Source organism: Dasypus novemcinctus, chromosome 26 (genome assembly GCF_030445035.2).
Source record: "Dasypus novemcinctus isolate mDasNov1 chromosome 26, mDasNov1.1.hap2, whole genome shotgun sequence".
Classification (NCBI taxonomy): domain Eukaryota; kingdom Metazoa; phylum Chordata; class Mammalia; order Cingulata; family Dasypodidae; genus Dasypus; species Dasypus novemcinctus.
The window spans coordinates 16,963,117-16,981,746 of NC_080698.1; the positions used below are offsets into that span (position 1 = coordinate 16,963,117).

Sequence of the window (18,630 nt, forward strand, 5' to 3'; positions counted from 1 at the left end):
CTCCCCACCCCTCCCCATTGTCTGCTCTCTGTGTCCACTTGCTGTGTGTTCTTCTGTGTCTGCTTGTATTCTTATCAGGCAGCACCAGAAATCTGTGTCTCTTTTTGTTGCGTCATCTTGCTGCGTCAGCTCTTCGTGTGTATGGCGCCACTCCTGGGTGAGCTGCACTTTTTTCATGCTGGGTGGCCCTCCTTGCGGGGCACACTCCTTGCGTGTGGGGCCCTCCTACACAGGGGACACCCCTGCATGGCACAGCACTCCTTGCACACAGCAGCACCACGCACGGGCCAGCTCGCCACATGGGTCAGGAGGCCCTGGGTGCTGAACCCTGGACCTCCTATATAGTAGGTGGACGCTCTATCAGTTGAGCTACATCTGCTTCCCTCTAGCCTGGTGTTCTAAAATCAAACTTATCTTTCCTTCTCAAACTCTGCCTCCCTCATGACTTTCATAGGCTTTGTCACCAACCCTGTCACTCAAGCTAAAATCCCCAGCTTCTCCCTGATACCTCTCCCCTTCTCTTTCTTTACATTTGTGGTTGTCACATAGCATGGTTTCTGTTTCAAGGCATCCCTTTCCATTCCCCTCCCTGTCTGTTCCCACTGTCAGCACACTAATTCCACTTCAAGAGCAGTCTCCCAGACATTCAAAACTAGCTCCTAGTTTGCGGGTGCAGATGAAGAGGACTAACATGGGGGTTGATTGTAGAGAGAGTTTGGAAGCCCTCAACACCTGGAATGCTACACTAGCCCCACCCCACCCCCTCCTCCACCACACACACACACACACACACACACACACACACAGAGGAGGTAGTGTAGCCTAACAGCTAGGAACACAGGCCCTGGGACCACCCTGACTGTGACTCTGGGCAAGGTAACCCACATCCCTGAAACAGCTTCTTTGTCTGTAATAAGAGGCTCTACTCCACTCGAGTTATTGTGAGCAGTGAATGAGTTACTGCGTGTCAGTGTCTAGAACAGTGCCTGGCCCACTGCAGGTAATCCATGAATGTTAGCCATGTTGATGACAATGACAACAATCCTTTTCCAGGCCAATATCGCAAACAGAGCTCAGGACAGTGATGTCACCAGTAATGAGACACAGCAGCATCATGAGCTCTACTGGAAAGGACGCAGACCCGTTTTTGTGATGAACTTTCAGGAATGCATGACCTTAGTCTAATCATAAGAAGATACCAGAAGGGCCTGATATTAAAAGAACAGATATGCATTATTCAAAGATAAATGTGTTAGCAGAGATGAATAAACTACAAGTGGGACAAAGCTGAGAGACCAGGTCAGAAGACCAGAAACAAACCATGGGCACACTCCAGAGTTTGTAAAGAGACAGAATAAGCAGGCTTTAGCAATCCAGTGGGCATAGTGGGTATGATAGGCTCAATAATGGCCCAAAGATGTCCATATACTCCTCCCCAAAACCTGTGACTCTGTTACCTTATATGGCAAAAGGGACATTGAAGTTGTGATTAAGTTGTGGGAATTAAGATGAGATCATCCCGATGGCTGGGTGGGCCAAATGTACTCACAGGGTCCTTATAAGAGAGAGGCAGGAGGGTCAGAATCAGAGGGAAGGAAATGTAAGAAAAGCAGCAGCAGTCATGGTCAGAGAGAGAGATCTAAAAATGCTACACTGGTGGCCTGAAGTTGGAAGAAGGGGCCATGAGTCAGTTCAGGTGGCCTCTAGAAGCTGGGAAAGGCAAGGAAACAAATACACCCCCCCAGAGTCTCCAAAAGGTACATGGCCTACTGACAACTAATTTTAGTCTAGTGAAACTAATTTCAGAATTCTGACTTCTAGAACTGTAAGCAAATAAACATGTGTTGTTTTTAAGCCACTAAGTTTGTGGCAATTTATTACAGCAGCAATAAGAAACTAAAACAAGGGTAACAGAGAAACCAATGAAGACACCCATTATCTGGCGTGCATCATGAGGTGCACAGTCGTAGCAGTCAGCAAGACAAGGACACAGGAGGAGAAATGGGTTCAGGAGGAAGACAAGAGGTTCTCTTCTAGACAGACTAAGGTGAAGATGTCTCTGCGACCTACAAGGAGGTATTCATTAGATGGTTACATATATGGCACTGATACTCAGGAGGTGTGGCCTGTGGACAGAATCACCCACAAAACTGGTACATAGTATATGATTAATTAGGTTTCATCTCCTTTTAAAGGAATTACTATTACTATTGTCATGGTTGTGAACTACACTATGAGAAGTGATTATTACTATAAGCAAGAGTGGGGTAGTGGAAAGAAGTTGTATTCAAATTCTAACTCTAGCACAGCAGCAACATTACCCTGAGAAAATCATGACCTCTCTGAGCCTCAGTTTCCTCATTTACAAAAAGGAGATAAATTCTAACTGGGATTCAATTTATAATGAGTGCCTAGCACTTACTTGAGAGCCCGACACAAAGTTAAGTGCTCAATAAAGGATAACTCTTGTAAGCAGTATTTACATACAACTCATTAAAATATTCTGATGAATGGTAAGAATTTTTTATAAGCCATCCCTCAAAGCTGTAATAACATCTTCTAATTGTTTCATCCTCTCCTCAGTCATTTTCTTTATATAATACCTACTTTGTTCACCTACCATAGGATGTGAAGGATGCATAAGGTATGATCCTTGGTCACGAGGTGTGTAAAGTTTTGGCAGGAGACAGGGATGGATAAATAATAAACCAACAGTGATCACATGCTATGTGCAAGGTGTTGGTGCTAATAACAGGGAGTAAGACATGATTTCTGCTCTCAGGGAATACATAGTCTTGAGAGGAGACAGATAAATCATGGTAAACTGACACTTATTGAGCACCCACTATGTGTCAAAGTTTATATATATACTGGCATATATTGCATTTAAGTTACCTTATTCAAGCCCTGTGGATAATATATAATGGACTCTATAATATTCTGAAGCCATTACAAATTGAAACTGGAAAGGTGGGCGGTCACTCTTGGGTGTGTACAGCTCAGCATAAAACACCTGTGCCCCAACAAATAGCCTATAAAATGCCACACGGCGGAAAGTGGACTTGGCCCAATGGATAGGGTGTCCACCTACCACATGGGAGTCCGCAGTTCAAACCCTGGGCCTCCTTGACCCATGTGGAGCTGGTCCATGCGCAGTGCTGATGCGCACAAGGAGTGCCATGTCACGCAGGGGTGTCCCCTGCATAGGGGAGCTCCACGCACAAGTGAGGGTGCCCCGTAAGAAGAGCCACCCAGCACGAAAGAAAAGGCAGCCTGCCCAAGAATGGTGCCACACACACGGAGAGCTGACACAGCAAGATGACACAACAAAAAGAAACACAGATTCCCGGAGCCACTGATAAGGATAGAAGCGGACACAGAAGAACACACAGTGAATGGACACAAGAGCAGACAACTGGGAGAGGGGAATAAAAAAAAAATCTTTTAAATAAATAAATAGATTAATTAATTAATTAATTAAAATGCTGCAAGGCAAGGTCTGATTCTCAAGAGACAAATCAATTATTTGTAAAGGAAGCATGGACTTGCTTTACAAGGAGACCAAATGATGTGAAGGCAATTCTCTGCTAATCCCCTCCTCACCTTTATTCAAGGAAACATGAATGACATTTGTTGAGCCAAGCTCTGTACAAAGTGTTTTGCATAGGTCATCTCATTTGAGACAAAAGAATAAACTCACAGAGGTGGATGAAAAGGTTTTGTAGAAGCAGAAAAGGCAGCTGATTAAAATGATATTAAGCTGGAAGTCTCCTGTAAATTTCAACAGCATTCTCAGGTCTCTTGCAAAAGCCCAGAACTGCTACCTAAAATATGACAGCAAAGACAATTAACCCCATAAAACAACGCAGATAGAAACACAAAGGGAAGAAAATGACTGAGCAAATAATTGAGGTTAAGATAAAAGAGAGAGAAATCAAAATACTGAGAGGAAAAATAAGATTTTAAATGAAGTCATAATAGGAACCAGATGAGAAATCTAAATAGAAAAGGGAAGTATGAAAGAAAGCAAATCAGAAAAGAGAGAAACCGGGCAGGAAGAAATGACTAGAAGTTACTTTGACTTTCTACCGGACAGTGGATGGTACAATGGTTCTCATTTCTGAGGTCAAATTCCTGTGAGACCTTGGGCAAGGGACTTAACAGCCCTGGTTTTGGTTTGTTTGCCTGTAAAATATGGCAAGGCCAGCTCTACGTCTTGTAGATTACTCTGAGGTGTAACTTAGTACAGCACTGAGTACCATGTCTGCATCGAGGAAATCTTCCACTAAAACGGTGGTGGTGGTGGTGGTGGTGGTGGTGGTGGTGATGATGATGTACTCTCGTAACATGCCCTGCCAGGGCCTCCCAAGACGAGACTTCATGAGCCTTCCTCTGTCCACTTGATAAGCTCAGGAACCCTCAAGACATCCAGTGCCACACTGATTCCTTGAGATGCTGGTGTGATTTTGGACCATTCTCCTTTAGTCTTCTATGCAAAGAGAAGCACGTTTGTGTCTGTGGGACCAGCATGCAAAGACAACCACAGCCTAGAACAAGGGGAGAGAGAAAACAAGCTTTCCAAAATGGCTTCACATCCTCTGGAGAATCCTGTGTGTCAGAAGCCCACAGTTGATGATGGGAACGAGTGTTGTTGGGGGGGGAGAGGGGGGGGGTGGGGGAGCGGGGTTGAATGGGACCTCACATATATATTTTTGATGTAATATTATTACAAAGTCAATAAAAAATAAATAAATAAAAATAAAAATAAAAAAAAAAAAGAAGCCCACAGTTGGCACGAGCACCCTCAAATCTCCAAACTCCCGTGGCCATGCTACCTATAACAGCTGCTTCAGAGGCACCCTAACAATACTCACTAAAGTTTCCACCTGGCAGGTTTTTAAGGTGTCTCAGGTTTCCAGTGTGGAGTTGGCAAGGACCCCAATCACTGCGGCATTCTGCCTTTTAAAGCAACTGAAGCTTGAGTCCTTAAAACCATCTAATTCTTGACATGCATCGTAAAAGTGTTGCAACAGGGACCCTCGGCAGGAACCCAGCGGGTATCAAGGACTGGGGGAGTATGGTGGGATACCTATGGTGAGGGTCATTACTGCTTCCTAAGGCACAATCTCAGCCAGCATAGCCAAGGCCTCCTCCACCCTCATCTTGGAATGCAATTCCTCTCTGAATATGGATGGAGAAAGCAATGCTTTAAAGAAGATCATTTGTCAAGACCAGGATTAATTTCCGGCGCACTGAAAGGCACACAGGTTATGGCGAAGCTCTCATTCTGGCTTCAAGGGATTAAATGAAGAGTTGTTTCTTGTTTGTCTGTTTTTTGTTTTTTGTTTTTGTTTTTACTTTTTAAAAAAATATACTTAAGGCTGGCCAAGAAACATAAAAAGAAAGCAGCACTAGTAAACCTAGCTAAGTTTAGAATGTCAGCTAATCTCTACAATAGGTTTCTGAGTGGAGCAAGTGTTTGGAGTTGACAAAGCATTCTCTGCATAAATGACTACCGGCCCAAGCAAATGGTAGTGGGACAAGGCAGAAACTCTGCCTCACATCTGCAGGATTCTCTGCAAGAGGAAAACACTGCTCCATTAATAACTTTTAAAAACATGCACCAGCCAATTCGTACTGGCAGTTCAAATCCCCCCATCAAACTTCATTATGTGATCAAGCTAAGGTCAAAGATATATGCAAGGCAAAGAGAAAAACTCAAGTCTAGGGAAAATGTGGGGGTGAGGAGTATAAAGTTAAGTCTGAACTTAACTTTTTGCATCAGGAGAAGAGTGTAAAACTAGAGGACTTGGTCAAGTGGGTCAAAAAACGAAAGGTTTCAATTGCATAAAAAGTCAAATATGAGTTCAGATTTTTTAGTGTGATATACATAAATACTTGCTGGTGTTTTAAAATTTGCCTTTACTTGCGATTTAGTGGGACTCTGCCTGAGGCAAGGCTTTTTAATAGTAATAATAAAAATACTTAATAGTACTTAGAGCAAAGCATGTGTGGTCATGATGTTTTAAAGGGGGAAAAGAAAAGGTAATTCTGAACATCTGTGCTGCATTTCCACATGATAAAACCACCGCACTCCAAAATTATCCTAAGTTTGGGGAGTGCATGGGGAAGGGGTAGAAGGGGCAAGTTTATTTTTTAAAAAACAAATAGGGAGACTCAAAGGCCATTTTGGAGAAAACAGGGAAATTGCCAACTAATAGTAAGTAGGCAAAAAATGAGGTTTATGTTTCTTCTCAGATCAATAATTATTACTTCCATCAATACTCCTGAGAACCAAAGGTCTTTTGTTTTTACAGAGTCCAAACCTTTCCACATTGTGTCTCAAATAAAACTTTACGCCCACCTCCTCCCTCCCTCCCTTAGATTTATTTTCCAGAGCTCGTCACATTCCCAGGCCTAACGTTTCCTTGGAAACTTCCTGGGAAGGAAGGAGTGAGTAAATTGAAAGCAGCATTCTTCCTCTCTCTCTCCCTCTCTCTCTCCCTCTCTCTCTCTCCTATTTCTTGTAAGGTTCAAGCCCACACCTCCACCTCCTTAGTACATCTGTTTCCTAGTTCAGTCCCCTCCGGTCAGTCTTTGGGTCAAGAAGTGTCATGGTCAGGGCCGCCGTCCTCAGTAAAGCAGAGTTTCAAGCAGGTGGGGTTGGGAGTTACTCTATTTACCATGGCCACAGGCCAAAAACCAGAAGGATACCTCACTCACTGTACACCAAAGGTCACAACCCGGATGATTTTGACCCCCAAGGCACATTCTGCAATGTCTGCAGAGATTTTTGGTTGTCAGCAAGTGGGGCATCTGATAGCTAGAGATCAGGAATGATACTTAAACAACCTACCGTGCACGGCACAGCCACCCCAAGTCAGAATTATGCCACCCAAATGTCAACAGTGCTGCGGTTGAGAAACCCTGGGCTACACCAAGGAAGCAAAACTCCAGGAAGAGGCAGGGTCTGTCCCCAACATAGAAAATGCTCAAAATGCTGGCAACCCCAGAGAGATCTGTCTTGGGGGTACAAGGAAGAGCAGAGGGTAGTGAGTGAGAGTTCTGCTGTCACCCTGACCAGGTCCAGGCTTTACCTAAAAAAGAACACTTTCCACAGTAAAATCTAGCAAATTTGGTACACTAGCAATTACTATGTGTATATATTTATTCTTTTTAACAAGACATGTACATACACACATAGGTTAGTTCCTTCAAAGCAATAGCAGATTTTTAAAGCACTAAGTCTATAGGCCTATAAAGTATCCAGAAATACAGACATTAAAAAAAGGAAGGATACCTGTGTTTTAATTAGGTCTGGAATTCCTAACTCTTTTGGAGTTGTAATGGCCATGGCCATTGCTCTCTACGGTATATGCTATAGAATACTATATATGCATTTCCTTCTGACTCTGAATGGGTTATTTTCCCAATATCCACCCCTCCTGAAAAAGCTGCACGTCTGTGATAACTACCAATACCCAATGTGCTGTAAATCTTGAGAGTCAAATCATGAGTGTAATGTAAAAAGAAAAATAGGCAGAAATAACAGAAAAAAAAAAAAACTTCTATCTCCTCATTAAGAAACAAAACCTCAAAAAGTAGTTAGATTTGATACACTAAACATAACTAAATGCGCATAGGCTTTTTTCAAAACAACTTTTTGATTTATAAAAACAAAAACAAAAACACTGTTTACTTACCAGCTAAAGCATAGATCAGCAAACTTTTTCTTAAAGGACCAGAGAACAATTAATTATTTTAGGCTTTAGTGGTCAAGGGAGAAAACAGAAGATATTATGTAGAACCATTTCAAATATAGCCATTTAAAAATGTAAATACCCCTCCTAGCACCCACACCATAAAAAAGCAAGGCAGTGTATCAAATTTGACAATTCCAGTTCTAAATGAGTAGTAAGTCTTTATAATTTTTACTCCAAAGTCTCACTCACCTTTCTTTTTCCTTTTTATACAAGAGAAAACTACTCACATATAATTATATGTTTCCTTTAGTAAGGGGGATTTAACCCATTCTTTTTATAAGCCATATATATTGCAGCCACTGAAACCATAAGCCGTTCCTAGTAATGGCTCAGCAACTGTTCCCATTGCTTTATTTAACACTCTACCCACAACGTCTAAGACGCCCTTCAACCTATGTGCCACACTGAAAACAAAAATAAAGAAGCCCCTTTCACAACCAAGCCAGGGTAGGAGGGAGAGTAGATTTTGCTTTTACCAAATTTAGCCAACTAAAAGAGCAGTGAAGTGGGAACTCCTGTTGGAAGGTTAGAACTACAATTTTAATGTCTCTCCACTGCCAGAGAGAAACCCAAAACACCCAAAGAGAACCAGGTAAAAAATAAAGTCAGTTTTGGGAGGCAAAGCATTTCTCTTTAGCAATGGGGTAGTTATGAAGCGTAAAAATATAAAAAGAAAACTAAGAACTTTGAACAGATGAAATGGGGAAGGCCCAACTGTAAATGCCATTCACTCTTCCTTATTCCCTGCTCACAAAAGGTCATCCATTCCCTAGGAATTTATGGAAGGTCAAAATATGCAGGACTGTTCTTGGTATTGTAAGCAAGAACTTTCATCTTCATGAGCTACAAATGGACCTAGGAGACAGAGCCCAAAACTACCTTCTACAGAAGCACCATTTAACCTTTCCACTGCTTGATGACCTCACAGAGTTACAGTCCCAGATTCAGCAGCCCTGATCAAATGTGGGGGGAAAAAATTAGAGACTTTTGCATCTTTCCCTTTTTTTGCATTTAAAGAGAGAATATCCCTTGAGCAAAAAGTTGGAAAGCCAGAATTCTAGTTTCTGGTCTACTCTGTCTCAAGCTGAAATCTCAGGCAGCACCTAGAAGTGGTTAGGAACAAGGTCACTAGAGCTAGCAGACCCAAATTTGAATCCCAGCTCTATCACTACTTGGCCTGAGAATGTGGACCAGTCACATCATCCCTGAGGGTCTCAGCATCCTCCTCTGAAAAGCAGGAAAACCACCACCCACCTCAAACTACCACTGGGAGGATTAAATGGCACTCCCTGGGAAGAGCTTTGCACAAAGTCACGCATAGTGAGCACCCAGTAAATGTTACATGTTGTTATTACTTAATTTCTCTGAGCATCAGTTTCCTCACAGGGTTGACAGGACATCAGATAAAGATCATTAGTATGCAATGTGTTCTAGACCCTATAAAGATTCCTACACATGTGTTAGGAATTGAATTATGCCCCCATGTTCAAGTCCAAACCCAAAGTCCTATGGGTTAGTCCATTTGGAAATAGGATCTTTGAAGATGCTATTATTAGTTAAAGTGGAACCAAAGTGAATGAGGGTGGGCCTTGATCCAACAGAAACAAAGTCCTTAGAAGCAAAGGAAATTGATCCCAGGAGGAGAAGCCAAAGAAATATCACCATGTGACGTAGGATTACCATCACCAGAATGCTAAAGATTTTGGAGAAAGCATGGTCTTGCCAACACCTTGATGTGAACCAATAAATTCCTATCAGTTAAGCGAACCAGTGTGTTGTGTTTGTCATAGCAGCCCTGGCAAACTAAGACAACATGTAGGTATTAATTAATGTTCCTACTCATGACAGGTAAGGCCCTGGTAAAGCAGAGCTTCAAATTTCCATTGTTTCAGTGTGTGAAACATGCTAAAGAATCTATAGTTTCAGTGCCTGGAGTACTTTCTCACTGCTGAAGTTTTATTGTGATACACTGTTTTACCGAATGATGATAATGATACCTTATGTCAAATATCAAAAGAACATTCTCCAATGTTCAGGAGGTGTTCAGGAGAGCCTAGGAAACAAGGGCAGTAACCAGCATGTCTCCCAGCATGGCCTCCTGATAATTCTCTCCCTTCTCTGATGTTCTCCCACCTTACCCCCAACCTGCCACTTTCTTTTTTCAACAGGTTCCAAAATTCGTTGTGCTTAACGGTTCCCTGGGCCCCCACCAGTTTCTGTTTCTGTAAAAAGCAGTAAAATATACTCATTAAAATCAATATGGGGTAAAACCTGAACCATTTCAAATTATCATGCTATGCTCAAGCTTTAAACACTATATTAAAATTTAGAGATACGGCAAATGAATACATTCCCTATGTCATCAGAAATACGAGGGTAAAGGTTATCAAATCTTGCTTTCAGATTCACTGTCAATCGGGTCCAAAGAGAGTGCTTTTCTTAAAAATACTTTATTGGCATTTATCCTGCATGGAGTGCTTGCAGGAGAAAATGGAACTCAGTGAGAACAAAGAGAATCTGTATCAAGTTGGCATCAATGAAAATTCCATGTAATCTAAAGAGAGATATCACATTCAAAACTAAATGCTGACTCTGAAAAGAGGCATGCAAGCAAATTATGTGGTTCCTGGGGTGTCCTCCTACAATAATAGTAGGAGTAAGTAACAAGGTAGGCTTAAGGACGATCACAGAAACTGAGGACTTGGTGTCCCAAATTATCAGGTAAGCGTGAAATAAACAATAAAGGTGACCAAAGGTCAGAAATACCTTAAGCATTTGGGTAGAACTTCACAATCATTTCTTTACCTCTGCCTGCTTGATCCACATTCCCAACCTTGGCTGGACAGCTCCTCTGGGATTTCACCCAACACAAGATATGCCAAGTCTTCCCTCAGTCAGCCCCTCCAGATGACAACTTTTGCCTACCCACTGCCCCATCCCACCCCCACAACAAACCCCCAGCACTGGTCTTCTCCTCGCAGCTCCCCACTCAGCTCCTGAGCTGTCAAGGTCCTGCCTGCCAATGGAGATAACCTCTCCCTTCAACTTCCATGGCTACCACACAGATTCACACTCCAGGCAACGGAACAGCCACTCTATCCCTTTGGTCTCTTTCCATCCAATGCACTATCAATTGGCCGTCTCCTCTGATCATATCAATCTCCAGGACAGATGTTCCCAGAACCCACGGATTAAAGGCCAGATTCCTGTGTCAGGTACTCTGAGCCCTCAGTGATCTGAGCCTAAGCCACTTGTTCAGCTTTATTTTCTTTCCCTCCTGACCTGACAGGAGGAAATTCAGCTGCTCCAAACTCGCTGTGCCATGTTTCCCACCTCTACAGCTTAATTCAGGCCATCTCTTCTCCTCATCATGCTTCCCCCACCACCCTGTGTTGAAATTCCTCCTGACTTTGAAGACTCATCCTGCTATGGATGAAGCCAGCTCTTTTTTTTTTTTTTTTTTTTAGAGTTTTATTTTATTTTTTTAATTCATTTTTTAAAAAACATTACATTAAAAAAATATGAAGTCCCATTCAACCCCACCGCCCCCACCCCCCACTCCCCCCACAGCAACACTCTCTCTCTCCCATCATCATGACACATCCATTGCATTTGGTAAGTACATCTCTGGGCATCGCTGCACCTCATGGTCAATGGTCCACATCATAGCCCATACTCTCCCACGTTCCATCCAGTGGGCCCTGGGGGGATCTACAATGTCCCGTAATTGTCCATGAAGCACCACCCAGGACAACTCCAAGTCCCGAAAACGCCTCCACATCTCATCTCTTCCTCCCATTCCCCGCACTCAGCAGCCACCATGGCCACTTTTCCCACACCAATGCCACATTTTCTCTGTGGACATTGGATTGGTTGTGTCCACTGCACTTCTATGTCAAGAGGGGGACGCCAGCTCTTAACTCCCCTGCCTCTAAGATACACAGCTTAAGCACCACTGAGGCCCTCATGGTGTACCCCCCCAAGAAGCCATAGAGTCCAGTCGAGACAGGTGGCCATTAGAGTCAGACTGCCTGGTTTCTGATCTTGGCTCTAGCACTTGCTGGTTGTGTTACTGGAGACAATTACTTGCCTCTTTGTGCCTCAGTTACCTGACCTGTGTAAATGGGAGAAAGACAACAGCATTCACTTAGCACAACCCCTGGCACAGAAGTCTCAAAAAGTATGAGCTATTTCTACTCTGCCCATCTGAACCCCTGAATGAAACCACAAACCCTCCAATGGCACTCCTACAGTATTGTGCATTTGGTTGTTTAACATGAGCCCAACAATGTTGAACACAGGTTTTTGAAAAATTAAAGGACATTTCCAGTTAAGGTTACCTGCAAAGACCTGCTCCACTCCAAACACAAAGATAAGGAAAACATTAAAGAACATGGAATGTATAAAATCCTTAGGAATACTTCCAAAATTGGCAAAATATTTTGAAACATCTTTTCATTCATTCAAATATTTTTTGAGTACCTACAGACAATAGTTGATATCTAGGAATACTGATGGACTATACTGTTAGGAAAGTTACTAAATTAAAACAGAGAGAAACTTTAGTTTCTGTGATGTGTATAGGAAACAACCCTTTAAAAATATTGTATATGTAAAAATTTGTTTATGTGGTCACTCGTGTTTGGGGATATTTCCTGTGTTAAGTTTTGATGGTATAAATGAAATGTATTGACTCTGTAGAGTCATATTTAGAAATGCCAGTATTAGCAAATTTAAGGCTGAGTCAACCTAATTGGACAAAAGCATTTGTTAAAGAGAAAGAGGTTTTGAGAGAAGAGGAATAGGGTGAAGTTTAAAAGTTGGGCAGAGAATATATGGAGGAGCTTTGCATCCTCAGTAAAAGGCCTATGAGCTCAAGAACTTTTGGGAGGCTCTCCCAATGGGCCTGGGAAGAACTTGGATAAATAAACCAGGAGCCCAAGAATTCAGTTGCCTCACCCTCCTGCCTGCCATCCCACACCATGAGGGGAGATCGAGGCCCCATCCCCTGGGGGCTTTGCTTGGTCTGGGTTAGTAGTAATTGTGGCCCCAATGACTTGAGTGCTTTTTTTGTCCCTACAACCAAAGAAAGTCAAGTTTCCCAAAGGGACTAGCAGAAGGGATCAACAGACATATCTTTACCCTTTAAACATCTTACAGTACAATCAGTCCAAAGACGCTGATTCTTTTCTATAGGGCCAGTCAAGAAAGTATTAAGTGAATATAGGAGGATCCTGGTTTATAAATCCATTTTTCTTTAATGAGATCAGTACTATTTTGGATCCTCAGTTACTAAAACCTTTTCATGAAACAGTATGTTCTCTGTAGAAAAAGTTAAAGAATAAGGTAAACTCTTACACATCAAACAATGTCTTATCAAATCAACCTGTATCCAAATGGATCAGACAATACTAGTGAGTAATGCTGAGTTCCAGCCAACACTTGAGCTCACATTAGCACATCAGTTGTAGTTCTTTTGCAATGGTTTTAGTCTTCCAAATAAGTTGAGATCATTACCCTTTTGTTGTCATAGTCTCCTGCCAAGCAAAGAAGTGGTTTTACCCTCAGTCTTTTCCAGACCTCTGAAAGACAATAAGACACTAAAGCAACCCAACCCATGTACAACTCCTGCCAACTTCCAAATCTCCTGAAACAATGGGCTAAACAAGGCCAGAATTCCAGGAGATGGGTGTACGTGAGAACCAACACTTCTGCCTCAGAATAAATCATAAAACCACCAGCACTCCATTCCCCAGCATTACACCATCTAGCTCCAACCTGGGCAAACTGTATATAGCGGAAAAGAAATCAGCTACACATAGAACTTAAAACCTCAAGTACATTTTAAACCCTGTTTTAGGTACATTTAAATTAACAGAAGTCAGGAAACTTCTTTATTCAAGCTGAGTTATTCTTACTGGTTTAATACCAAAAATGGTCAGCCAGATCTTTCCACTGAAAAATAAAAATTACTTGAACAGAACATTCTAAAAATCAGTAGAGAATATTGAAACAGCTTACAATAAACTTTGCCTTAGAATAACTAATGAAGGAAACTGTCTAGTTATTTGGCCACTATAAACAATCACTTGTAAATTATTATATATTTTATAGGTCAAAAATTAAAAGCACAAGTTTTATTTCCTAGAAGAGCAGTTTTCCAAATTGTATTACAAAGGATACCGGTGCAACCAAAGAAAATCAAGTCAAATAAATCTGAGAAGCTCTGTCTTCCATACTCTCCTTCTTAGAGGTGAAAAAGGCACCTGTGCATATTAAAGAATCCAAGAGGGTCCTGCAGTAAACTCTGTGGAATCTAGCATTTTTTTCCAAATTTATTTGGCCTAAAGTCTTTTTTTCCTCAAAACACATGTCAACATTCCACAGAATGACCATTCTGCAGAGCACACTTTGGGAAAGGTTATTCTACAAGAGTCACATAATGAAAATGTTTAAGAGCTCTGAAGTCAGCCTGATTCAAATCCCATCTTCATCACTTGCTAATTGTGTGACATTGGGCAAGCTTCTTCATGTCACTGTTCTTTGATTTCCCCAGGTAAAACAGGCAAAACAACAGTACCTTCTCCTCCTAGTCTGTAGGGTTTCTCCCTATGACTGGAACAGTCTTCCCAGATCCTCAAATGGCTGGTTCGTCCCTGTCAATCCAGTCTCAGCTCACAATGCCACCTCACCCCAAAAGGCCTTCCCCAACTGGCCCATCCATGTCACTAGTACTTCACCCCCTTATTTTCTTCACAACACTTCTCAGCTTAACCACTAAATTATTGTCTCCCTGCCCCAACAGAAGGCAAGCATGAAGTCAAACTTTATCCATTATCATTGCTATATCCCAGCACAGATCCTCAGTAAATACTTACTGAATGAGTGGTTGTGAGAACATGTGAATCAATGTTGAGTACTTTCAAAGTGCCTGACACAGAACCAATCAATACATGTTTATTAAAACTTCTGATGAACCCCGAGGGCTTACGGCACTCATAATGCTATTACTAGTTAACTATCTGATTCCTCAGTGTCTCTCTTTGCTTTTTTATAGGTAAACATCTCATGACACTCATTCAGCAAATGTGCTGGTGAAGAGGCTTTCAGAGCATTTGCCAAATTCAATGGTATAAATACTCCCACCATGGCCAATTTCAAGTTTTCAGTGATTTAACAACCAGCTTGCAAATTACCTGAAAATTTAGCAAACAGTTCTCAAAGCCAGGATGACATTTCTCATGGGAAGGATCCTTTCAGGTCTCCAAGCCCTGTTTGTTGAGCTCAAGTTTAAAATATGTTCTCATGTCAAGACACGTTTTTGCATTCTTCCTTCTTGATGAGCCGAGATAAGGGTTACTTGGCTACTTTGGTCTGCTCCCCTGGTAACTAACGGGTTGTGTTTACGTACATTGTGTGCACCTTCTTCTGTGGGTTCTCAGACTTATGGGTAAGGCTCTAAATGTGGTCTACATACACTCCAGAGTATTGTGGCGTAAATTATGTGCACCAATCTCAGACAACCTAAATTGCATTCAGATTTTTTAAAAATGGGAGCAGCCATGTAACAAGTGCTATCAATGAGCAGAATCCAGTAAGAGAAGAAAAGTGACTCCACTCTGACCACACTATCCCCAGCACTAAGTGGGGGATAGTGCTGCAGACCAAGGTTTCTCTCGCATTACAACTTCCTGTACATCCAACATCATCCCCAGGCATCCAAAATAAAGCAGCAACTTTTTCCAACTATATTCAGCCTCTACCAACCTCAGTTTTGAGATAAGACAACCAAAATTTCAAAATCCACAGTCACTCTACAGGCAGGTGATAACATGCCAGTAATTATTGCTTCTGTTCTGTAAATGAGATGACATATACACAGAGTAAGACAGAGCAGGGATCAGTTTCTAATCCACTGTATCAGTTATCTATTGTAACAAATTATTCCAAAACTTAGTGACTTAAAATGATGCATATTTATTATCTCACAGTTTTGTGTGCTGGGTCCACTGCTTCACTGTCTTTCAGAAGGCTGCAATCAAGGTGCCAGTCAGAACTAGGGTTTCATCTGGCAGGTCAAATAGGGAAGGATCCATTCCAAGCTCACTAAGTGGCTGTTGGACTGAAGGCTTCAGTTCCTCACTTGCTGTTTGCTGGAAGTTACCCTCAGTTCCTTTTGCATAGGCCTCTCCCACATGACAGCTCATCAAAACTTGCCCACAGAGAAGGTAATAGAGTCTTCTAGCAAGACAGAAGTCACAATCTTATATAACCAAATCATGAAAGTGACATCCCATCACCTTTGCTGTCATCTACTGTTTAGATGCAAAGTGCTAGGTTCAGTCTACACTCAAGGGGAGGGGATTACACAATGGCATGAATACTGGGAGGCAGGGATCACTGGGGCCATTTAGTAGCCTGCCAACCACAATGACCCTCTTGAAATATGGATAGGAAGACCAGGGCCAGCAAAACATCTCTTTTAAGCATCTCAATATAAAGCCAAGCCATGATGTTGGCCAAGCATGTTGCTAATGGTCTCATGAAAACAAAAAAAAAACAGAGAATTTTGTGTGAAGGACATTAAGTTTGAGGACACTAAAGGCTATTCAAATCTAAGCAAATACAATCTATATCACAGAAAATTCTTGGAAACGTCTGTGTTAACATGTCCCATCATGGAGGCCGTGTTTTCTGAACACACCAACAAGTGACTCAAAAGAAGCACTTTCCTATCTAAACAAGTTCTTAATGCCAAGAAATGTAGAAGCAAATATCTTTTGGAATTTTTATTTATTGCTGGGGAATATTTCAAAAATACATATAATGCTATTTTATTGCTTACTACTTTCTGTGATCCATGTCCCCCAACAGCAGTTTTGTCTGCATGGTATTTTTGTAATCTGTAACCACGTGTGGCAAGGTACTGCTATAAAAATTTCAAATACTGGCTGTCACCCACACTATTCTAAGTTCTACCCAACCACGTGGTCCCAGACTTCTGGCTATCCCATCCTTCAATGACGGTGGCCACCTCTGAAGTACTTACCTCAAGTTCAAATGATTTAACCCACTGAATGCAAAAAGAATGCTCATAAAACCTGAAACGCTCTGTCCTAGATGAATCCAGATGCAGATGATGTTAAACAAAAATGTTCAAAATATGTCTGCACGTTTTCTTTTACCATTTTTTCAAAAAATATCCATATGCTCTACTTCTCACAAACTTCACCCCCAATTCACTTCTAAAAAATATTCAAGTTCATTGTTTTGCTAATAACCTATTCCTTTTGTTCCTTTAGTGTGCTGGGATTTGATAAACAGCTAAAACAAACTGTACTGTGCTTAAAAGACCCAGAAACCACATCATTTGGGGAAAAGCAGATGTAAACCACCGTAGAGTTCATGTGCGCTGTGCACGCCTGGATTCAGAATGTAACAGTCTTGGGGTTAAATAATGACAGAATAAATGTGTGGTAAAAAGAGAAAAATAATCTAATGCAAAATTCCAGTTTAAAGGTGAAAAGCAGACAGAGGTTATAAAACAGATGATAAGGGGAATTTTGTTAAATCTGTAAATATCTTCCAAGTCGTGAAAACAACTTGATAACATACTTTAACTTGGAAAATCTGGCTTTAGGGAAATAGAGTGAAGGTCCTTACCTCTCGAAGATGGATATTTTCCTTCTCTTTCTGGTCTAAAATCACTTCTAAATGGCTGACCTGAGACTCAGCCTCAGCCATCCGCCGCGTCCGCTCATTGTCATCCTCGAGGCTTTTGGATGGTAAACCTTTACTTTGCAACATCTCAAGAAGCTTTTTAATTGACTCATCTCTGGCATTGAGGGTCTGTTTCTGCGTTTCAATTCTCAGCTCCATTTCCTCCAAGGTCTTCCTCAAAAGGAAGAGCTCCTTAGCCTGCCTGTCATGCTCAGCTTGGAGCCGCCGGAAGTTCTCCTCGGTCAGCTCGATGGTGAAGTGCTCAGCTCCCCGGCTGCCACTCTCTTGCTGCAGGAGGTGGTTGAGGTCTCTCTGGGTTCGCAGCTCATCCTGAAGGGCCTGGATTGTCAACTGAAGGTGCTGCAATGAGAAAGATGGAGGCGGAGAGGAAAAAGAACAAAGACGTCAACCAAAATGTCAAGCGCTGTGTGTGGCTACCACCCCATGAAGATGGAATGTTAATCATGAGGTCCAGGGGGCCAGCCGTGAAGTCCTCCACGGTGACTTGAGAAGGATGGGACAGCACAAGGAGAGGGGGAATTAATTCAAGGATGCTTTTCAAATGTCTTAGGAGAAGAGAAATGTACACATACACAGAAACAGTATATTAGTGTCAGTCACAAGGGAAACTAAACACCTACAGTTTTAATTTAAGAAGTGGAAAGGGTTAGAGGGAAACTTCACAAACACACCTTCTTAATGCTCACAACACTCCAGACTCAGTACTCCTTGTTTCCTAAGGTGTTCTTTATTTTGCTATCCATTATTTTCTGTGCTAAATACATGTTCACTTAAAATTGGAAAATAATAGCATCCACTACAAGTAGACATAAACAAGGACTTTTGTAAAAATTTACAAATAAAGCTGTGAACAGGTTTAGTAAACAGGATTACTGCATCTGCAAGCAAAAGGGAACAAACACAGACACAGACACACTCAGGCACACAAGGAGGTGAAGCTATGCAGAGCAAAACAAACGAGCTGCAAAGAGTAGACAAACCTTAGTTCTTCTGGCATCCAGTAACTGAACAGCATGGGAAATGAAAAAAAATGAAGCGAAAAATCAACACAAAGAAAAGTCCAGTGCAAGCAAAGGATATTTAACAGAAAAAACTTAATCAACATAAAGTACCTTCACAGGAAAAA

General features: G+C 41.8%; 1 protein-coding gene across 20 annotated transcripts in view; it reads right to left on the reverse strand.

Moving 5' to 3' along the window:
* ERC2 (ELKS/RAB6-interacting/CAST family member 2) overlaps positions 1 to 18,630 on the reverse strand; it is a 999,838-nt gene that overhangs the window by 764,596 nt on the left and 216,612 nt on the right. For 14 of the 20 annotated variants that reach the window (XR_011647540.1, XR_011647537.1, XR_011647539.1 and 11 more), the window contains one exon: positions 17,427 to 17,843. Coding sequence is in view for 10 of the 20 variants with exons in the window: in XM_071212097.1 (XP_071068198.1) it covers positions 17,427 to 17,843 (417 nt within the window). In the remaining 10 variants the exon portion in view is untranslated. Of the gene's footprint in view, positions 1 to 17,426; positions 17,844 to 18,484; positions 18,509 to 18,630 lie in introns of all 20 variants that reach the window. The other 6 variants (XR_011647535.1, XR_011647536.1, XR_011647532.1 and 3 more) reach the window with 1 other exon arrangement.